Below are 18,365 nucleotides of genomic sequence, written 5' to 3' on the forward strand. Positions count from 1 at the left end.
AATATTTAACTGATAAGGATAGTCAGCTCTCAAAAGGAGAATTATGTAACCCCATTATTGGTATTTCTCCTACTTATCATCTTGTTACTCTAAGAACACTGGAAACAATCAGGACATCATTCTGTGACTCGGCACATGGATACTTCCAATCATACCACTAAGGAGGTTTCCCGCATGCCAGCCAATAAACACGATGCTATTCTGAAGAAAAAAGAATGCAAAATTGAACTTTGGGAGACAAAATGAAGCCAAGACATACTAATGGGTTTGATGACTCACTGGATCATTAGCACAAATGGATTTTAGAGACAGTGATAAGCCTCCCATAAGCATACATATACATAAGTGCTAGAGCCTAGTTTTTAGTAGAAAAGTGGATGGCACTGGATTTTAACCACTGATCAGTCAGAGCCTCTAATTTGCTTGTGGCAAGACATGTTGGCCATCATGAATCTAGTTTCACACACCAATGCACAGACGTCTGCTCATGTCCACAAGTCCTCACCTGCAGTTACTGACAAGACAGATGACATTCTGAAGGGATACTGAGGGCAAAAAAAATCAAAACATTTGGCTAGGCAAAATATTTCTGCTTCAGTATTTTGTAATAATCAGCCTGAGACATTGCTTCCCCTCCCACCCTGCCCCCATAGTTCATGTATTTCCTCCCACACAACAGAGTCACTTTCTGAAAAACCATACCTCTTCATTGCATACCTCTTTGCAGTCTTACCACTGTCTGCTACCCATGCCATTTTAAGGCCAGATAACTTAAGAAATATTAGTTCGTATGTATAACTTGCTCTGTGGTTACAGTCAACCTCATGGTGGTTGGTTCTATGATCACTGCCAGGATTTTGACCAACTCTATTTACCTTAAACCCCTTCATTCCTCAGCCCACTTCTGTCTGCACTGGGACAATGAGGTAAAACACAGGCAGCTAGAAACAAAGAATGAGTACAAACAGATGGGGCAGTGATAAGAACAGTAGAAGAAACAGGGCCACAGATCAACCTTGCTTTTAAAGAGCATATTTGTTTGCATGGAGCTTCAATTACCAAACCCAGGGCTAGTGGAAGGCACGGTTCACTGCTCCTCTTCTGATGTGAGCTAAGAATGAACATAATCAAAAGACTAGAAATGGTAAGACATCTTCAGCTGGGTGATGGTATGTCATGAACTCCACATCCTCCCCTTTTTTCACAGAAAAGGGCGCAGACCTCCCTTAACTCTGATGTGCATCACAACATCCCAGTAAAACAGTCAAAGTCTGGGGAGACAAAGCTTGTTTGCCACACTTCTGGACACCTATGTTGGCAAAAATACTTAAAGCAACGTGTACCCTTGAAAAAATACAGTAAATATATTGTATGATAATATTGTAATATGTTTCATCCAAAATCATTTTGGAAATTATGCTTAGGCAGCAGCACTAAAGCAGCTGCCAATACAGCAAATTCCAGAAAGAAATATGTATCAACAGGATGGGGGGCGGGGGGGAAATGTATTGCAACCACTAGGGAAAACCTAATATATTGACCAAATCATAGAGTGACCATCTGCTAAGCCCCAGAGCTCCATATAAACTACCTTCAAGAGTCCAAAAATGTATCCAGAACATGTAACCCTATTACCACCAGCTTTCAAATAGCTTTACAGAAGTTAGCAAATAAAGACAATTTAAATGCAACCAACACATATTCTGATGTGTATCATAGTTCATCATGAGTTCCAAAGAAAAAAAAAGATTTCACTTTCAAATTGTAATGTACAAGACAAAACACATGGAATGAAATATGTTCATGGTGGAAGGAAGAAAGGGTAAGGCAATTTGAGATTCTCCCAGGAGGCAAAACTATTTTAAATACATTTAGCCCATTAAACCATCCTCACCACTGGAGCACAAAATTCTGTCTTACCTAGTTCTGTATGTGTTCTATTAATAAATATCTCCTCTGTCAAAACCAGCCCTGCTTCCTTCTGCTTGATCCTAGAAGCCTAAAAACAAGCATGATCACCTGGAGTTTCACAGTCCTCCAACAAACAAGATGGAGCCACCTCTGACAGCTTGAAAAGAGGTCTCTGGCTTGTTGGGTGTTTGACACTGCAGGGACACAGGTGCTACAGCAATGCTACAGCACACATCCCTTGACCACAAAAGCCCAGCACGCCTCCCACTCCAGCCTGTAAGCAGAGCATTGCCCTCCTGCACTGCCAGTGCTGCTCCATCTACAGCCTCTGGTTCTGATGTGCTACCTCAGACAGTGCAGGAGAGCAGCTGCTGTGACCCACCACCTGCCTGTAGCTATTGTGTGGACCACCAAGCACAGAGCCTGTACCGCTGTTTTGCATATCCAAAGCTACATGAGCACCTGACAAGGGCGCCTATCAGACAGATTTGTGTTATAGAGAAGGAGAAGCATGAGTTTGGATGAATGAATTCAGTTCTGCCACCAATCTGGTTTCTGCTGTCAGACAAGTAATCCAGAGCAGCCTTTACTCCACAAAGGACAGTTCCAGAACCAATTAAAACAGAAAAATGGAGCTTTGCTACTGTACTTGTACATAGAGAAGGTTATTCTATGCATTTTCAACAGGTAGGGCTCAGGAAAATGGTACAAAGTGTTGACAATCAACAGTTTCATCAACACAGCATTAATATTTTAAACTTTTACATTGCATTAGTCATCATTTGCATCACTTCATCCATAGATGTGACAAAAAAGGGTCAGGACCTCGCTGAGTTCTATACTAGATATCACAGACAAAAAGCGCAGAGCCAATCCTGCCTACAACCCTATGTACTGCAAGTAACTACACAATAGGCAGGAAGTAACATCTATGATTTCCAGAAACAGAGAAACAAAACTTATATGATTTGGTCTCAGGAAAAGTGCAGCTAGTCAAATGTTTTCTCTTCCTTTAGACTTCAGGCACATAACCTTATTACTTATTTCCCCCTTCCAAAACTGTGGGGATGGTAATTACTCCTTAACAGAGCCTTCTATTGAAGAAAGCCCTAAAACAGCCCACTTGCTCTTGGAGGGCCTAGAACAAAGGAGGTGGGTAATTCCTTAACTAGAGAATGCTTTCTGGCCACGAGGTTTTGTTTATAGCTAAGATACCTGAAAGAACATTGCTTGCATGTTGTTTACCCATACCTATTGAGGACTGATCCAGACCATTAAAGCAGTACTGCTTACTGCAGTATCTTTTAACAGAAAATTATTCTACAAGACTCTAACTCCTGTAAAGAGCTCACAACTGTATATGCACTACATGATTCTTCAGCTTATCACAATCTGGAATGAGCCAAGGGAACTTCAGACTCAAGATTCTTTGTTATTGTGCTGGTTTAAAGGTGAACCAGCAGGGGAAATGAACTCACCACGAGAGAGATTATAAGTCAGAGCTAAAATTTAATAATAATATTACAATAACAACACTGACACACAAGGGAGATTGCTTTCAACTCACAAAACCCCAGCAGTATAACCCAGTGTCTGGGGGCACAAACCCAAGGGGGTTTGTTTGCTCTTGTGCTGAGACCCCTGTGGTTCCCCCAAGTCCAGAGCAAAAGGAAAAGAAAAACCTGTTGGTACAGGCGAGGGCTGTGGTCTGGGCAAGAGCGGGGATCTCCTCCTGTCAAGGTCCTGCTGCTGCTCTGGATCCGACGAGAAGTTCCCGAGGTCTTCTTACCCACCACTTATGTACCCTCAGGGAGCACTCAGTCCCTCCCCCTGGGCGGGGACTCACACAATGGGTGATTAACTCTGGGAGCCAGGGGGTGTTGAACAGTTGATTCCCCATTAGCAGCTCCGCCCCCCTCAGGCTGGGTGTGAAGGTGATAATGGCTCCCTGGGCAGCTGCTGCTAATGGCCCATTGACCTTGGGGAATGAATAGAGGGGGTAGAATACACAGCTTTGATCACCCCCACACAGGGTTAGCTGGTCCCTCCTGCTGAACTAGGACAGTTATGATCTTCAGTTGTGGTGTTTTGGTTTTGGGCTTTTTCTAATTCTCACCTTTTCCTCCCATACACACTATTCACTCCCGCCTTCTGTACTACACCCCTGCATACACTAGGACAGGATTTATGAGAAAAGTAGGTCCCTTCAACAGAGCTAGGTGTCCTTGACCCCGGCATCACCTGCCCAGAAATGTGTGTTATAATCTATCCTTTGGGAGTGATGGACAGTTACACCCAGTAAGTGTATTTACAAGTTGAATAATGTTCACAGCCATATTGCTTCTTGAAATTTTTGGCAGATATGCCCTGAGAAGAATGCCAAAATTTTCCAGCCTTAGTGAAAACACTTGAAAATATAATACATCCATAAATCAGTTGTGAAAGCAGTTTCCAGCCCAATGGGGTGGGGCTGTGATGACCAGTTTCCCATCTAGGGAGGCACCACATTGGCAGGCAGTGAATCAGTGCAGGTGAGGCTGACTGCAGTCTCTTGATCCACTGCCTGTTCACAGAGTAGCACAAGAGGTTTATGCAACCAGATCACGTAGGTGAAAATATGAAAACCCTCAAAAGCACTGTAGGTTGCTAAAACAGAAGTACTGATGGGCCTGTAACCCCCCTGAACTACTCATAACCCCTCTCAATTTGCAGATGCATAACTATTTAAATGACTGAGGGAACTGCAGAAAGACTTGACATCTCTACAGCTACCAGGGCCAGGGGAAGCAACCACAGAACTGCACAAATGCATCTCCCAAACCTACCTCGATCCTGTAGAGCACAAAGCCCCTATTTTCCTGAATTCTTTAGAGAAATCACTTGCTAGTAAGCCAGAAGCTTTTCTTAAACCTGTCTGCAAGATAATCACATCAAGTTAACACTGAATATCTTAATATTCAAATGCTTTACATCGCATTATTAACTCTCCTATATCACCAACTCTTACCACTACACCATCAATAAGATTGTATTCTGCAGTATCTGGAGTTCCTGCATCAAACTGGTTTTAAGAATAGAAGAAATAAATTTGCTGATAATTCAGCAAGCTTGAGCACACAAGTCACAGCAAACAGTGCTGATGGGCTGGGTACAAAAGGCGGCCTATTTCTCTCCAGGTCCATCACCAGGAATTGACTGTTCCCAGAGCTTAAAAGGAAAGGATTGAAAAAATTCCCAAAAAGTATAAACTAACTCATGTTTTTTAAACATCATGCACCATAGATCACAGGCACCTCCAATATTTCGGGGAAAAAAAAGACAACTAAAAAAGCCCTATTGACATTACAAAACAAATGTGATGTGGAAATCTTTATCTTAAACAGATGATATTGAAAAGCATGGTGGACGGTAGCCTTAATAAAGGAGCTGCATTGCTACTGTAGACTTATGGCAAAGATGAGTACCAAGGGACACACCAGGAAGGCATAAGGTCAGTAAGAAGGCTGAGAGAATAGGCTTTAATCATCAACATGTTCAACGTGGTTAAAGATCTGTAAAAAAATGCTAACATGGGGGAAATTGAGAAGGTATTTGTTTTAAAACATGTGGGATGAAGGTAGGAGGCATGAGCTAGCCTTGAAAGTAAGAAATTATAAGGATAGGACAACAGAGAAAAGTAGGTTTTGAAGAGTTCTGGATATTAAAGCAATGAAAGGAAGACAGACTAGATCTACAATGGCGATAAAGAAAGTATAGACACAAGCACTCACGTGAACACCTGTGATTAATTCTTTGTACATATATATATGCTGTCTTCCAAAAGGACAAAAGTATACCCAACACAAAAAGAATTTGCAGAAGCTTTCTATGTCCCAAACACTTCCAACAAACTCTTAATCAGAGAAAAATTACAGACAAAGAAGTGGACATCTTTCCATGTTGTGAAATTGTGTGTGTGTGTGTAATTCAACAACAACATGTAGATTTCTTACTATTTTTTTCTAATTTAGTTCAAATGCATAAATAAACTCAAGTTAAAATTACCACTTGAGAAGCAGTGATCTGTGTTGTTCTGATATAGAAAATAAAAGGAGGGGAAGAATAAATTTATTTTACTAACTGCCTTCATGTGCCAACTATAACAGTAAAGCAGATCCTGTGCAGCTACATTAAGCTGATAGTTGCATCTCATGAGTGAAGTAAAAGACACGTCATGCAAAGACTGCTAAAGTAACAATGTATTTTAACTGCTGTGGTAACGAGTAGCATAACATGTACAGTTAACAACTGGAATAAAAGTCATAGCAATACTTACACGACAGATAAAATATACAGAGAACACACTTTAAATTAAATGCAAAGCAATGAACTGACGTGAGGTCTCAAAGAGCAAATTACCTTCTTTTTGTCAGAGGATTATTTGACTCTACCAAAGCATAGAATTAAAAATTACTGAAAGGGCTTATTTAAAAAAAAAAGTTGAAAAATATGATTGTAAAAATTAAGAAATATTCCCTAACCTTGCTGACAAATATGAAGTAAATGCCTATTTTGGCCAGTATTCATACCCCAGAATCCTGCTTAAATGCTACACGACAATTAAAAAAATAAATCACCAAGTCAGCAGAAAACCACATGCAATACCTGAAAAAACGCTTCTGACAGGTATGATTTGGAGTTATGCTTAAGATAATATCTGCAGAAGAATGGAGATCATAGCAAGTGGAGCTCTAAAACTGAATTGCTCTTCCTTTATTAGATTCTGATTCTTTGCTTAGCACCTAGTATAGAAATTGAACTTTACAGTGTGAATTGCCAGATTCATTGATCTGAATTGCTATTTCAGAAACAGAGAGATTTTAGGCCCCCCAGCATGATGAAAGAAACTGAAATTATTCTATGTCCCCAGGACAAGATTTATCTGGAGACCAAACACTTTGAAAGACTTTTGATTAAAAAAATGTCTTTGCTTTGGGCCAGAAAACATTATGGAAACAAGACCATGTTCATACATTAACGTTTTTAGCCATTTAGTACTTCTTTGCAGTAATGCTAAGGTGATTACTAGGCTCAGACCATGGAATGCTTTCATTAGACACATAGCAAAGAGACAGGCTGGTCCTGCACTGCCCCAGGACAAGAGTCCAGCTTCCAGCACGGATCTTCCCTCTTGCATTACACATGGCCTCCATAGGCAGAGCTCTTTCTGCTACACAGGAACAGAAATAAGACCCTTTCTGGTGTTGTGGAGAGAAATGGTGCTGACTCCAAGAGAAACTCACAAAAGTCCCATAAGAGCTCTTGGAACCACAAACCTTGACCAGTTAATAGGAAGTCCTGCACCACCACCCAAGTTCTTTGATCATGCATATATTGGTTCCCATTTGCAAATGCGACTGGTCTCTAAAATCAAGTTTTGCATGTACATGAAGCTATTGCAGCCCCAAGTCTCCCAGACCATCTAATTCCTTTCATCTCCCATGTGGGCCACAGCTTCACAGAGCACACTCTCCAAGTGTTGAACAGGGAACCAGCTAACAAAGAAGAACCTCAAGCTACCACCTCCCCTTCCTGAAAAAGTACATACATTAGTCATTTAAGCAAGTCTGACATGGGGGTTTTGTTGAAATTCATGAGATGAAGATGCAAAATAGTTCAATTCCAACAACATTACTATGCCAAGCTTTCATACTGATCAGTTAAATGACAAAATTTCAGTTCATAACCCACTCTTGCAGGACAAGTTTATTGAACTGGATGTATTTAGGATTAATCAAAGGCTCATTTAGTACTGAAGCCTTAGGCTGTTAAAATTGATTCTGAGTATGTACAACACCATACAAGCATGAGTTTTGCTAACAGCAAAGCTCTGATTGTTTATTTACTATTGAATATCTTTGGACTACTCACTCAGCTTCTCTCAACATGTGCTTCTTCTGCCAGCCTTCAAGTAGTCTTGTCTCGTTATGTTTTTCAAAGAGCCTCGTACCATGTGGTTGTCCAATGATGCCCAGTTTGTTCAGCTCAACAAGTTTCTGACTTTACTAGACCTCTCTAGACATAGTATTAGTAATATTTAATTCTTAAGAGTAGTATACATTTAAAAAAACATCACCTATGTACATTGATTACCCCCCCAAACACTGACTTCTTTTAGTCTCACTGTATAATTATTTTTCCTTCAGGACCTAAGGCCCAGTATCTATGGCTGCCAATGAGCAACAGATGAGACAAGAAATTAGCAATAATATATTGGGGGGAAAAAAATCCAACCAAACAACAAAAAACCCCAAACAACCAAAACCACATATAAAAAACCCCATCCCACATTAAAATGTTAGCTATGAATGATGCCTAATCCAACCCAAGAACCAAAAACTGTTTATGCTCTGTATTTTGGCCATATGCATTGTATGGATGGCAGGGAAAACATTGATCAGTACCAGGGTGCTGTGATTTTAGGAGGCTAACAATAATTTATAGAGAAATAAATTTAGAAGCTGTTTCACTACTGGTAAAACACAGCGAGAATTTTCCAATTTTTACTAAGACAAAAGATATAAATGATAGGTTTCTAAGTAAGATGATGTAACGTGTAGATGGAATATAGCCTTGGCTTCCTTGGCAAATTTCAAGGGTATGTGAGAAGCACTCATTTACTGCTCAGTAAGTCAAATTCAGATTATTAATAGCTTCAAGCAGAAAAGCATTTTAAAATCTGAGGTTCTCGTTTAACTCTTCCTCTAGACCTGCTCCAGCACAAAATTATAAGCAGGACTATTGATCCAAATAGACTAAGTTCACAGCCCACTTTTCTAGCATCTTGTTTTCAAATGTCAAGCTTCTCACAAAGCTGCAGAAACATAGCTGCTGGCAGTGACTGATGCTCCATAAATCAATCTATTCCTAGCATTAATTATCCCAAGCAGCTGTTATCCTCCATTTGGTCTTCAGTATCCAGGAAATCTTTGCTTCCAAGACTAACTTGACCAAAGAATGCTTAGCATGTGCCACTTGGAGATAAAATGAATCTGTTACTTAAAGGTCATGTACCCTGTTGGGTATTTTCAGTGAACGCCCATTAACCCTCCTAAAAGTTCACAATGGTTTAAGAAAAAAAAGGGCATTTCAGTGAGAAAAAGAACAGCACTGTTACTTATACTGAAGTGTCACCCCCAGCAGAAGAGAAGAGGAAGTAGTGCTAAGCTAGACAAGTGTGAAAGACAATGCATACAATCTAATCACACTTTTTGTCTCATGCTGTTTCCACATCCAAAAGTTCATCAAAGATTAAAGTCTGCAATGACATGGTATTATAGTTATGCAGCTCACACAGTCACCCTTGCTGTGAGTTTGTACACACAAGCAAACTGCTGCATCTTGATTGTCCAAAATTTGCCACAGATGCCATGGCTTTTCACTACCTGCAGGAATTAGAGCAGGATCTACTGTCAGTTCAGAAGTGTCTAAAGATCAGTGAAATACGAATGCCTCAGGTGCACTTCTCACACATCACTCCTTCCCATGTGGCCTTTGGCAGCACTGCTTGTGCAGCCAGCTTCCTTGTAAATTCCCAGTTAATGCAGTGAACTCCTAGGATGTACCCTGGGTGCTGACAACACCTCACAACAAAGGACATGACCACTTTTCCAGACAGATCTGCAGGCTGAGCCCTTTGTGGCCAACATTTGCCCTGCCTCAGACAGACACGCTGGGCTGCAGAGGGGTGAGCTGTTTCACACTCTTCCTGAACCTAACTGGAAATTGGCATCTCACCTCATTTAACCACAATAATCCCTGGGTGACTAAAAAAAAGCTTTTCCAGTTTTTCAGGGAACTATAAGACTAACCAAACTTAACTGCTGATCAGGTATCTACAGCAGTGTCTGCCAGTTATTTCTGATGTCATGACTGACTGACAGGGACTGTAGAGAGAGAACATGCTGTTCTGCAAACAACAGCATCCTCCTTCCAGGTGACTGCATGAGTCTTCAGTTTGAGCTGATCAAATCCCACCTTCCAAAGTTACCGTAGCACTGCAGAAATAAAAGATCACTGGTTTGAGAACGACTTTGCTCAGGCAAAGTAGTTTGTAAGTACTACAAGTATTACTTGATCAGTTACACAAAAAGCTCCATACACAATAATCTATCATGTTAGTCCCTATTTCTAATACTAGAAGAGTAGTTATGTTAAGTACTGTCCCAGTACATCAACTTCTCATGGCACAGCTTAGGAGAAAAAGGAAGTGTCAGTCAGGTACAGACTTATACCCTATGCAGATACTGACCACTGCCCAGTGTCACTTGAAACTGTAAGACCTAGATCCTGAACAGACCCACAGGGTTTGTAACAAAGGCAGTCCTACCTCTGGCTCCTGACACTGCTGAAGCAGCCACCAGGAGAGCTGGGTTAGTAAAATCCTGGAGAACGTAGCTGAAGGAGCCCTTGATAAAAGCCATTTTCAAGAACTGCTCAAATTTTAATCAAGTGATGGAATATGAGATGGTATCTGTTCTAAGGGAGCAGGGAGTTATTCTTGATTGGAGGTAAAACCCTTCAGTGGTGAGAGTTAGGGACAAAGAGGTTAGAACAGTATGTCACACAGAAAAGTAAGGATTCATACTATTCCTAAAGACTCAGAAGGAAAATTCATGGCTTAGGAACGCATGTGGGCTCCTCAGCTCTCTAACCTGCCTGGCAATCCCAGTGCTGAGCAGCCAGGGAGTGACCTGCAGAGATTGCTGCCTGCACAGTCCCAGGAAGACCTCTGCAACAAAGCTGGTTGCAACCACTTTAATGGAAAGCTCTGTCATAAAACCTCAGCTTGTGGAAAGCAAAGTCCTTCACAGCAAATTGTAATCTTTGATGAAAACATACTTCCAAATGCTAAAAGCACAATTTTGACCCCTTTAGGATTAAACATTTTATCACCTTACTTGAAAATGGCTCATTACATAACATGAAATGAAAAAGGCATCTGAACAAAGCATTTTAATTCTAAATGTAAGCTTTCAGAGTTTTGCTACATAAGCAAGTGATTTTTGTGAGTGGGTGTTTTATTTCATGCTGGAACAAGATATTTTAGTTGCTGTATCCTTAAAGCCAAATTTCCCTCAGAGTGAGGATTCTGGGTTCTGTAATGCTCTAATCACTTAATGACTTGCTCTAATCAGTTTTTGCCATCTTTTCAATCCAATATTCTAAAGTGGCACAGACCACAAAAACTTTTCAGTCAAGATATGGCCAAATTAGACAGCAAACCCAGCCTCTCTCAACTGACCATAATGAAAATTCAGCCTACCTTTGGCAACAGTTTAAACAAACAAGATAACTATAACATTTTCAACCTCATGATTATGTTTCATCCCATTTTCCTTTCTCCACCAGAAGACTTCAAAGGACAAAAGATCAGGGAGAACTAAATTAACGACAATTCATTAGGAGAAACAAGGAGTAGCCACAAAAAAAATTTCTTAAGTAGGTATTTCAAAAAGCCACAGCATCAATTTAAAGGATCAAATTCATTAGCACTCACAAAGGGTAGGCCAGTAATGCAGCCAAGCACACAAATACAGATGAGGTAATAGGAAAGCTACTGAACTGAAACATGCAGCCAATTAAGTCATTTGAGAATGACTCACATGAAATCAGACTCTATAAGAAGTAAACCTCCTATGTTAACTGCATCAAAAGAGGAATGCGCTTTTGATAGATCAATTAAATGGCTCTTGTAAAGTTACTGGAGCAGATTCATCTGCCTTCAAACATCAAAGTGACTGAATTAAATTTAAAACGTCTTGGATCAACACCTTGAAAATGAGAAACTGTTTTTTAAATGAATGACCTGTTTCATATCCACTTGGAAATTGAGAGTTGGAGATGAGCACAGCACATGCATGACAGTCTCTCTTTTAATCGCAAATGCAACACTGGAAATCAGACAGACATTATTTACTTTTTTTAAATACAGAACATTCTCCTCTTTAATATATCTTTCAAATGTTAAAGAACATGAAAAGCAAATATGAGCTTAAAAACAGCCCCCTAATTTGTAACAGTGGAGATTTAGGGGAAAACAAGTAGGTCAAAACTGCCATAGTAGCAGCATTCACTAAGTAATACAACTCCTCATAAAGAAATAAAAAAAATAAACCAAAATTTGATCAGCATGAATTATTATACATGTACACAAGTGCTTGCCCCACACCAGGTTGAAAGGGACCTCAAGGATCATTTGGTCCAACCTTTCTTGGCCCAGCATCTTGTTCAGCCAAATCTTAAAAGCATCCCATATTGATGAATCCACCACTTCCCTGGGGAAATTATTTCAATGGCTGATTGTTTCCATTGTGAAATATTTTCCTCTCCTCCAAGAACTTTATGAAGTTCAAGTGCAATCAAATCAGCATCAGCTGTGTCCACAGCATATCGTGTAAAAGTTGTTTTCACACCTTTATCCAAACTTTTATCCTATAAACTGAAATTTCTGAATTTCTGCCTTGGTTCTGTAACTGATGTTGAGGAAAGAGGAGGGATGGAGAAAATGTGTCAGTAGATAATTAGTGCATACAGGAAGAAGACAAGAAAGAACATATGAAGAAGACCAAGGAATAATGTGGAAAAAGCTCAAGGCTGGGGATAGTCTGGGTAGAAACTGCAGGGCAGACAAGACACAGGGATGGTAAAAAAGTGGAGCAGGGCTGAAAAGACCAATATTTAAAGATGGCGTCAAGTAAGAAAAGATAATAAGAGTTTGTAAGAAATAAAATAATATGCAGCAGGACTGAAACTACAGGGAGGGAGGGAATGAGATGGAAAATATAAATGTAATCTACATATGGGGAGCACTTTTGCATATCTAAGTTACACTTTTCCAGAGACACACAGCGGTGGTGACCTTGTCCAGTTCTCTCCTAATCAATTCACCCAAATAACATCACATAATGCTTTCCTATTTTCCTCTGAGTGAGTTCCATACCCTGTGAGAAAAGTTGACGCTACAGAGACAGTAACTCATTCTGAGAAGTGTTCACCCCTCAAGGACATGCAGGGTACCAATCTGTGCCCACATGATGCCAGTTTGTGCTGGCTTTCTATGCAATTAAGATGCATTAAAAGAGATCATTAATAGTGCTAATAAGTATAGACATAACCCTCTGAATTTCTGTAGTCGGACTCCAAAACATTTGCCTTACTCAGTCAGGAGCTTATGAATAACCTCCACAACCATGTGGAAATTAATGATCGTTATAATTAAAAAGCCATTTTTTACCATTTTTCAACTACTTCATATATGAAACCTAATCCTTTCTTTGTGACCAACATTTATTTGACAGCCTGATGCCAAATCTTTTCAGCCAATTCTTGCCTGATCACATTTGTAAAGCACTTCCTTTCCTGTTTAAGGAGAGGATATGAAAGCCATCAACCTAAAAAAAAACAGAGATACACCTCTATTTCTGCACAAAATAAAATATTCTGTCTCCCTCTACTGGCTATGCATTAAATCAAACCAGGAGGACAAAAATAAAAACTAGACAACTAATGTTTATTGTTACCTCAGAGAATTCTATGCAGGATGCAATGCTGAAATAGCAGAAGAATATTTGAATCATAGTTTCTAAACAAGTAATACAAACAAACAATACTGTCTTTCTGAAAATGGTCTCAATTTATTCCAAAGCAAGTTATCAGAAGCTATAACAATCAGAAGTTATCAGAAGTCATTCAATATATCCCAGTGGTTTTGGATTAGACAGAAAAGCAAAAAAAAACCTAAAGTTTTTGGTGCTTTGGAATACACACATCCAGTTTTTAAGAAATATAAGCTGATAATTAACACCGGGTAAGTATGCTATATTAATAATAAAAATACCTCACATAAAGAAATGTAATACACAAACCTACACATAATCCCCAAAAACCTGCATGCACATGCATGGATGTTAGACAATAAAATGCATTATTTCAGCTCAGTTGTTACCAGGACATTTTAAACTTAATGCCCCATTAATTTCAGTGTAAAATGGTACCTGAAACTTGCAAAATTACATTCTTACACTACATTACATTCATGTGAAATCCACATCCCTTTCAGTCAACATCTTTTTACCTAACAAATGAGGCTCAGACCTTCAGAATTTACAGTCAAATTCTCTAAATACTTAAAATATACACAAAATTCAAGTAGTCTCATTTAAAGGGAGACCACAGTATATGCTTGCGTGCTAATGGCACATAGGACTGGGTTATAAAGCTGATGATAAGCAGAGTTTTCAAGAGGAGGAAATTTGCCTACATAACACACGATAGCCAAGAACTTACATGCCAGGTTTAAGTAAAACAAAAGAACACTTTCAAATGCTTAAAAATGAAGTTTCACTTAATAGACAATCACCTAAACTATATTAGCACACATCACTACAATAAAATTACTTTAATAAAATTTTTACATGCATCTCAAAGCTCCTGCAGCCATTTTTATGAAAAGACCATGCTTTATTTACTGTACCTGAACATTTCTGTACCTGTCACGCTGCATGTTAATGAAAAAATAAGACAGGAAACATTAGGTTATTTTCACATGTCCCTTCTAAAGGCATAATTGCTATTTATTTTTACACATGACGTTACATGCAGTTTTACTTTAGCAGAACTACCAAAAGCACTTCAGCCTATCTTAAGATGACACCTTTGCCAAGTCAAATAAAAAGGTTTCACTGGGCTGGAAAAAAAGGCTAAACAATTAAAGAGCAATATTCGTTCTCTTTCCCATGCACCGTCTCAGAAACCCTCAAAACACTGGTAGTGATAAAGGGGTTTGAGGGCAGTAGGCTTGTTGTAACTATTACTCCTCATCTTTGATCAACTAGACAGAAAGGAGTTACTCGCTACTAACAATGCTCTGGCAAGGCAATTCCATATGCTGCCAGTGAGAATAATTTTCATTTCTAGCATCTCCCTTATAACCCTATGAAAGTACACAGCTAACATACAGGAAACAAAAAAATTCAACTCAGGTTTTCTGTGAATTAAAGCTGAAAAAGCCTGGTAGGCAACCTACAGTGAGGATACCTCAGCAATGCACACAGCTGAGGCTACAGCAGCTTACCCAGCTGAGGCAGTTGAACTTTAACTGTTTCCAGGTGCCACTGACATCACTCAGAGCCAGTCAAACATAAGAAATATCATAGCCTGACCTCTTGACTTTAAATCAAGTTTGAGGGCTTGAATGAAATAGTGCCCATGTTAATGAAATAAACTAACCCTAATACACAGAAAGTACTTACATCGTTTCTGGGAAACTGCCTGTAAACAAGCCGTGACAATGTCGCAGTTCTTCTGGACTTTCTGAACAAGCCTGTCTTTCTGCTTCAGAAGACGAAGCAACTTGGCTGATTGAAGAGAAATTCTGTAACTCAGTTCTCGTTTTATAGTTGTTAATTCACCAACATCTGCCAACAAGCAGAGAAAACAACTTCAGTACAGGCCAAAACACTAACAAACAGGCTAATTGTAGCTGACATGCAAAAGGACTTGACCCATGGACATTTACACATCCAAGCTTTCTATAAATTGCAAGTTCTAGCAACTGGGGTAATTACCAGTTATAAACATTTGCAGGATCTGAGCCAGTGTCTTTAAATTTCTTTTAAACTAAATGACTTCCATTTATTGCATAGTGTATTAATCTTAATAATTATGCTGCTATAAATTCATAGGATCATGATAGACATAACCAGAATATACCAATAGTAGTGCAACCAGGGGGTAAAGTTTAAATCCAGTACTGTCCAGAAGCTGCCTGTGCATGGGGAAGAGGTGCATATGTTCAAGAAAAAAACATATCCAAGAAGCTGCCTGCAAAGCTACAAATGCAAGTACAGAATAGCACTAAGTGGGAAACTTTTCACTAAGACATGACTGGATGGCTACAGCCATGGCCTCAGCTATTTCCACTTGTCAGTCACAGTGCCACCAGACTTCCCTGAGTTCACCAACATGTCTGTTTCCTTCTAATATTCCTGTTGTCACCCAAATGGTGAGCTTTAGGTCCAGAAAAGGGAGTTCTTGGGGAGATATTTTAAGTCCATTAATTTTTCTGAGTCCTCTGCTCTGTTCTCAGAGGCCTACCCCAGCAGTAAAATCCTGGGTCTTGCTTATGACATGCTGACCATGTCAACAGCATCTCCACAGCTGTCTGCTCCCTGCAGCTAAGTTTTCAAATCCTATCATTTTCAATGCAACCATCTCCCCCTGATGCTGGAAGGAAAATCAGTGCAAAAAATCTGTACTTTGGTAACCTGATCTAATGAGAAAAATATTTATGCATGCAGGAAAAACTATTATTAGTGGGATGATAAACAGCTCAGCTCATGTGGCAAAACTTTTTCAAAAATTCTGGATAGCTTAAAGGAAAGGACAAATTAGGTTGAAATGACCATCAATCACAGGCTAGTGAAGAGCAAAGTATGACTGCAAGGGGAGCAGAACCAGGGGTAAAACAGTCCTGTATTTCATAGACACTATCCTGTTTCAGCACCTGCTGCTCAGCTAGAACTCCCAATCACTTGTACCAGGCAGGGTGATTTAAAAATAAATCTATGGCTTTTGAGAGAAAAAAAAAAAGTTGCATTCCCACTGACTTCTACGGTCACCACACAAGTGGTGAGCTGAGTTTTCTTCTTTCTCACACATCTGAGTTAGTTGTCCCTATAAACACAATTAACTTCGAAGCAAAAGTGATAAGTTGAAATACTACAAAATATATTCCTGAACAAGCAAGGGATTTTTTGAGTTTCAAGTAGCCACGGGACACGTAGAAGAACTTAAGCTACATCCTAGTAACATCAAATGGCGTATCATCTCATTAAGAAGCCGAACACGGAAGCAGGCTGCTGTTTGCACAGGTCTGAAGAAAAGGCATGCTTATTCACCTCTTTTTTTTTTTATCCTCTCATCAAAAGCAGGAAGGATTAAACATCAAGGGACAAGAGGCCTTTGTGTAGCCCTCTTCATCAGATCAGCTTGGAGTTGCAAGTCTCATTCCTTCACAAATATGCCATGTTGAGGCCACTTAGCTTTCGTGAGAATTATCTGAAAATTTCCCTTAGATTTTGGTTAATTAATTGACTAAAGCATTTATACTTTTTATTATACTATTTTTATACTTTTTTTATACTTTTTTTTTTCCTAGAAGACATGCCAACCTGCAAATAGACCTTACAATTATCCAGTTTAATTTAGGTTCATTAGATCTAAAAGTATCTGAAAAAACAACTACTTCTTATGACACCGCACACATAGCATCTCTTCCAGATTAATAAAGTAGGAGTTTAGCGTAAAAAAAAAACTGCTCTGTAATTCATTACTGTGAGGAAAATCACCGAACTCGCAGAAATGCAAAAGCTTGTGCAATCTGCCACAGACACTAACAGCAGGTGAACCCATTTTTGCTCCTACAGCACCTGGAACAAGGGAGGAGGGAACAGCACAGGCGGCCCTGGTGTGCCGGAGCTCCCCGCTAACAGCGCACGGGAAGCGTTTCGAGCCGCGGCCGTGCAGAAAGGCTGGCACCCTGGGGCAGGACCCGCGCAGGCACAGCGGGAAAGCGAAGGGGCAGCTCCCATCCCGGCAGGGCAGGCTGTACCTTTCAGCCGCAGGTACTTGACCTGGCTCGGCCGCCGCTGCAGCTCCCGCAGAGCTCGGGAGCGGGCGTTGCCCGAGGGGGCGGCCGCCTCGGCGGGGCTGTACAGCTCGGTGAGCAACCCGCTCACCAACGACGAGGTGCGGCTGGACCGCCCGCTGCGGGGCGCCCCCTCGTCCTCATCCTCCTCTTCCTCCTCGGCCAGGCTGTCGGCGCTGCTCCCCGCTCTGCCACCCGCGCCGACCTCCCCCGCCTCCATGTTCCGCGCCGCCGGCGCGTTCCGGGCTCGGCCCGTTCCGCTGGGGCGGGGCGGGGCGGGCAGGAAGGCTCGGGCGGGCGGGGCGCTCTTCGCAGGCAGGAGCAGCTTGCCCGGCTCCAATGCCCGCCCAGCCCCGCTGCCCAGCGCGGCACAGACCGGGGCGGTGCACCTGCGCCTGCACCTGCGCGGGGCGGTGACACGGCACGGGACCCGCACCATCGCCCCGCCCGCCGCCCCAGTGCCCGGCTGCCCCTCTGGAACGGCGCCTGGCTCTGCCAGCCATGCGGGACCTGTGCCACGGCTGGTCTCGGTGCGCACGGCCGGGGCCGCACGGCCGCCTGGGCTCGCCGGGGCCCGGTGGCGCTGCAGGCAGGGGCAGGCCGGGCACAGGCGCGGCAGCCGCGGCAATTCCGGTCAGGAATTCACGGACAGGTTGGAAGGGACCACAGTGGGCCAAGTGGTTGAATCTCCCAGCTCAGGCAGGGCACATTGCACAGGATTGCGTCCAGACGGTTTTTCAAGCGAGGGAAACTCCACAATCTCTGG

General features: G+C 41.3%; 1 protein-coding gene across 6 annotated transcripts in view; it reads right to left on the reverse strand.

The window, feature by feature from the left end:
- TBC1D30 (TBC1 domain family member 30) overlaps window positions 1–17,864 on the reverse strand; it is a 49,209-nt gene extending 31,345 nt beyond the window's left edge. For 5 of the 6 annotated variants that reach the window (XM_071552287.1, XM_071552286.1, XM_071552284.1 and 2 more), the window contains exons 1-2: window positions 17,564–17,864; window positions 15,204–15,368 (exon numbers count right to left, since the gene is read on the reverse strand). In XM_071552287.1, coding sequence (XP_071408388.1) covers window positions 15,204–15,368; window positions 17,564–17,819 — 421 coding nt within the window. In that variant the 5' untranslated portion in view covers window positions 17,820–17,864. Of the gene's footprint in view, window positions 1–14,425; window positions 14,444–15,203; window positions 15,369–17,563 lie in introns of those variants that run through there. The other variant, XM_071552291.1, reaches the window with a different exon arrangement.
- Between the last annotated feature and the right edge of the window lie 501 nt (window positions 17,865–18,365).

This window comes from Pithys albifrons, chromosome 3 (genome assembly GCF_047495875.1).
Source record: "Pithys albifrons albifrons isolate INPA30051 chromosome 3, PitAlb_v1, whole genome shotgun sequence".
NCBI classification, from domain to species: domain Eukaryota; kingdom Metazoa; phylum Chordata; class Aves; order Passeriformes; family Thamnophilidae; genus Pithys; species Pithys albifrons.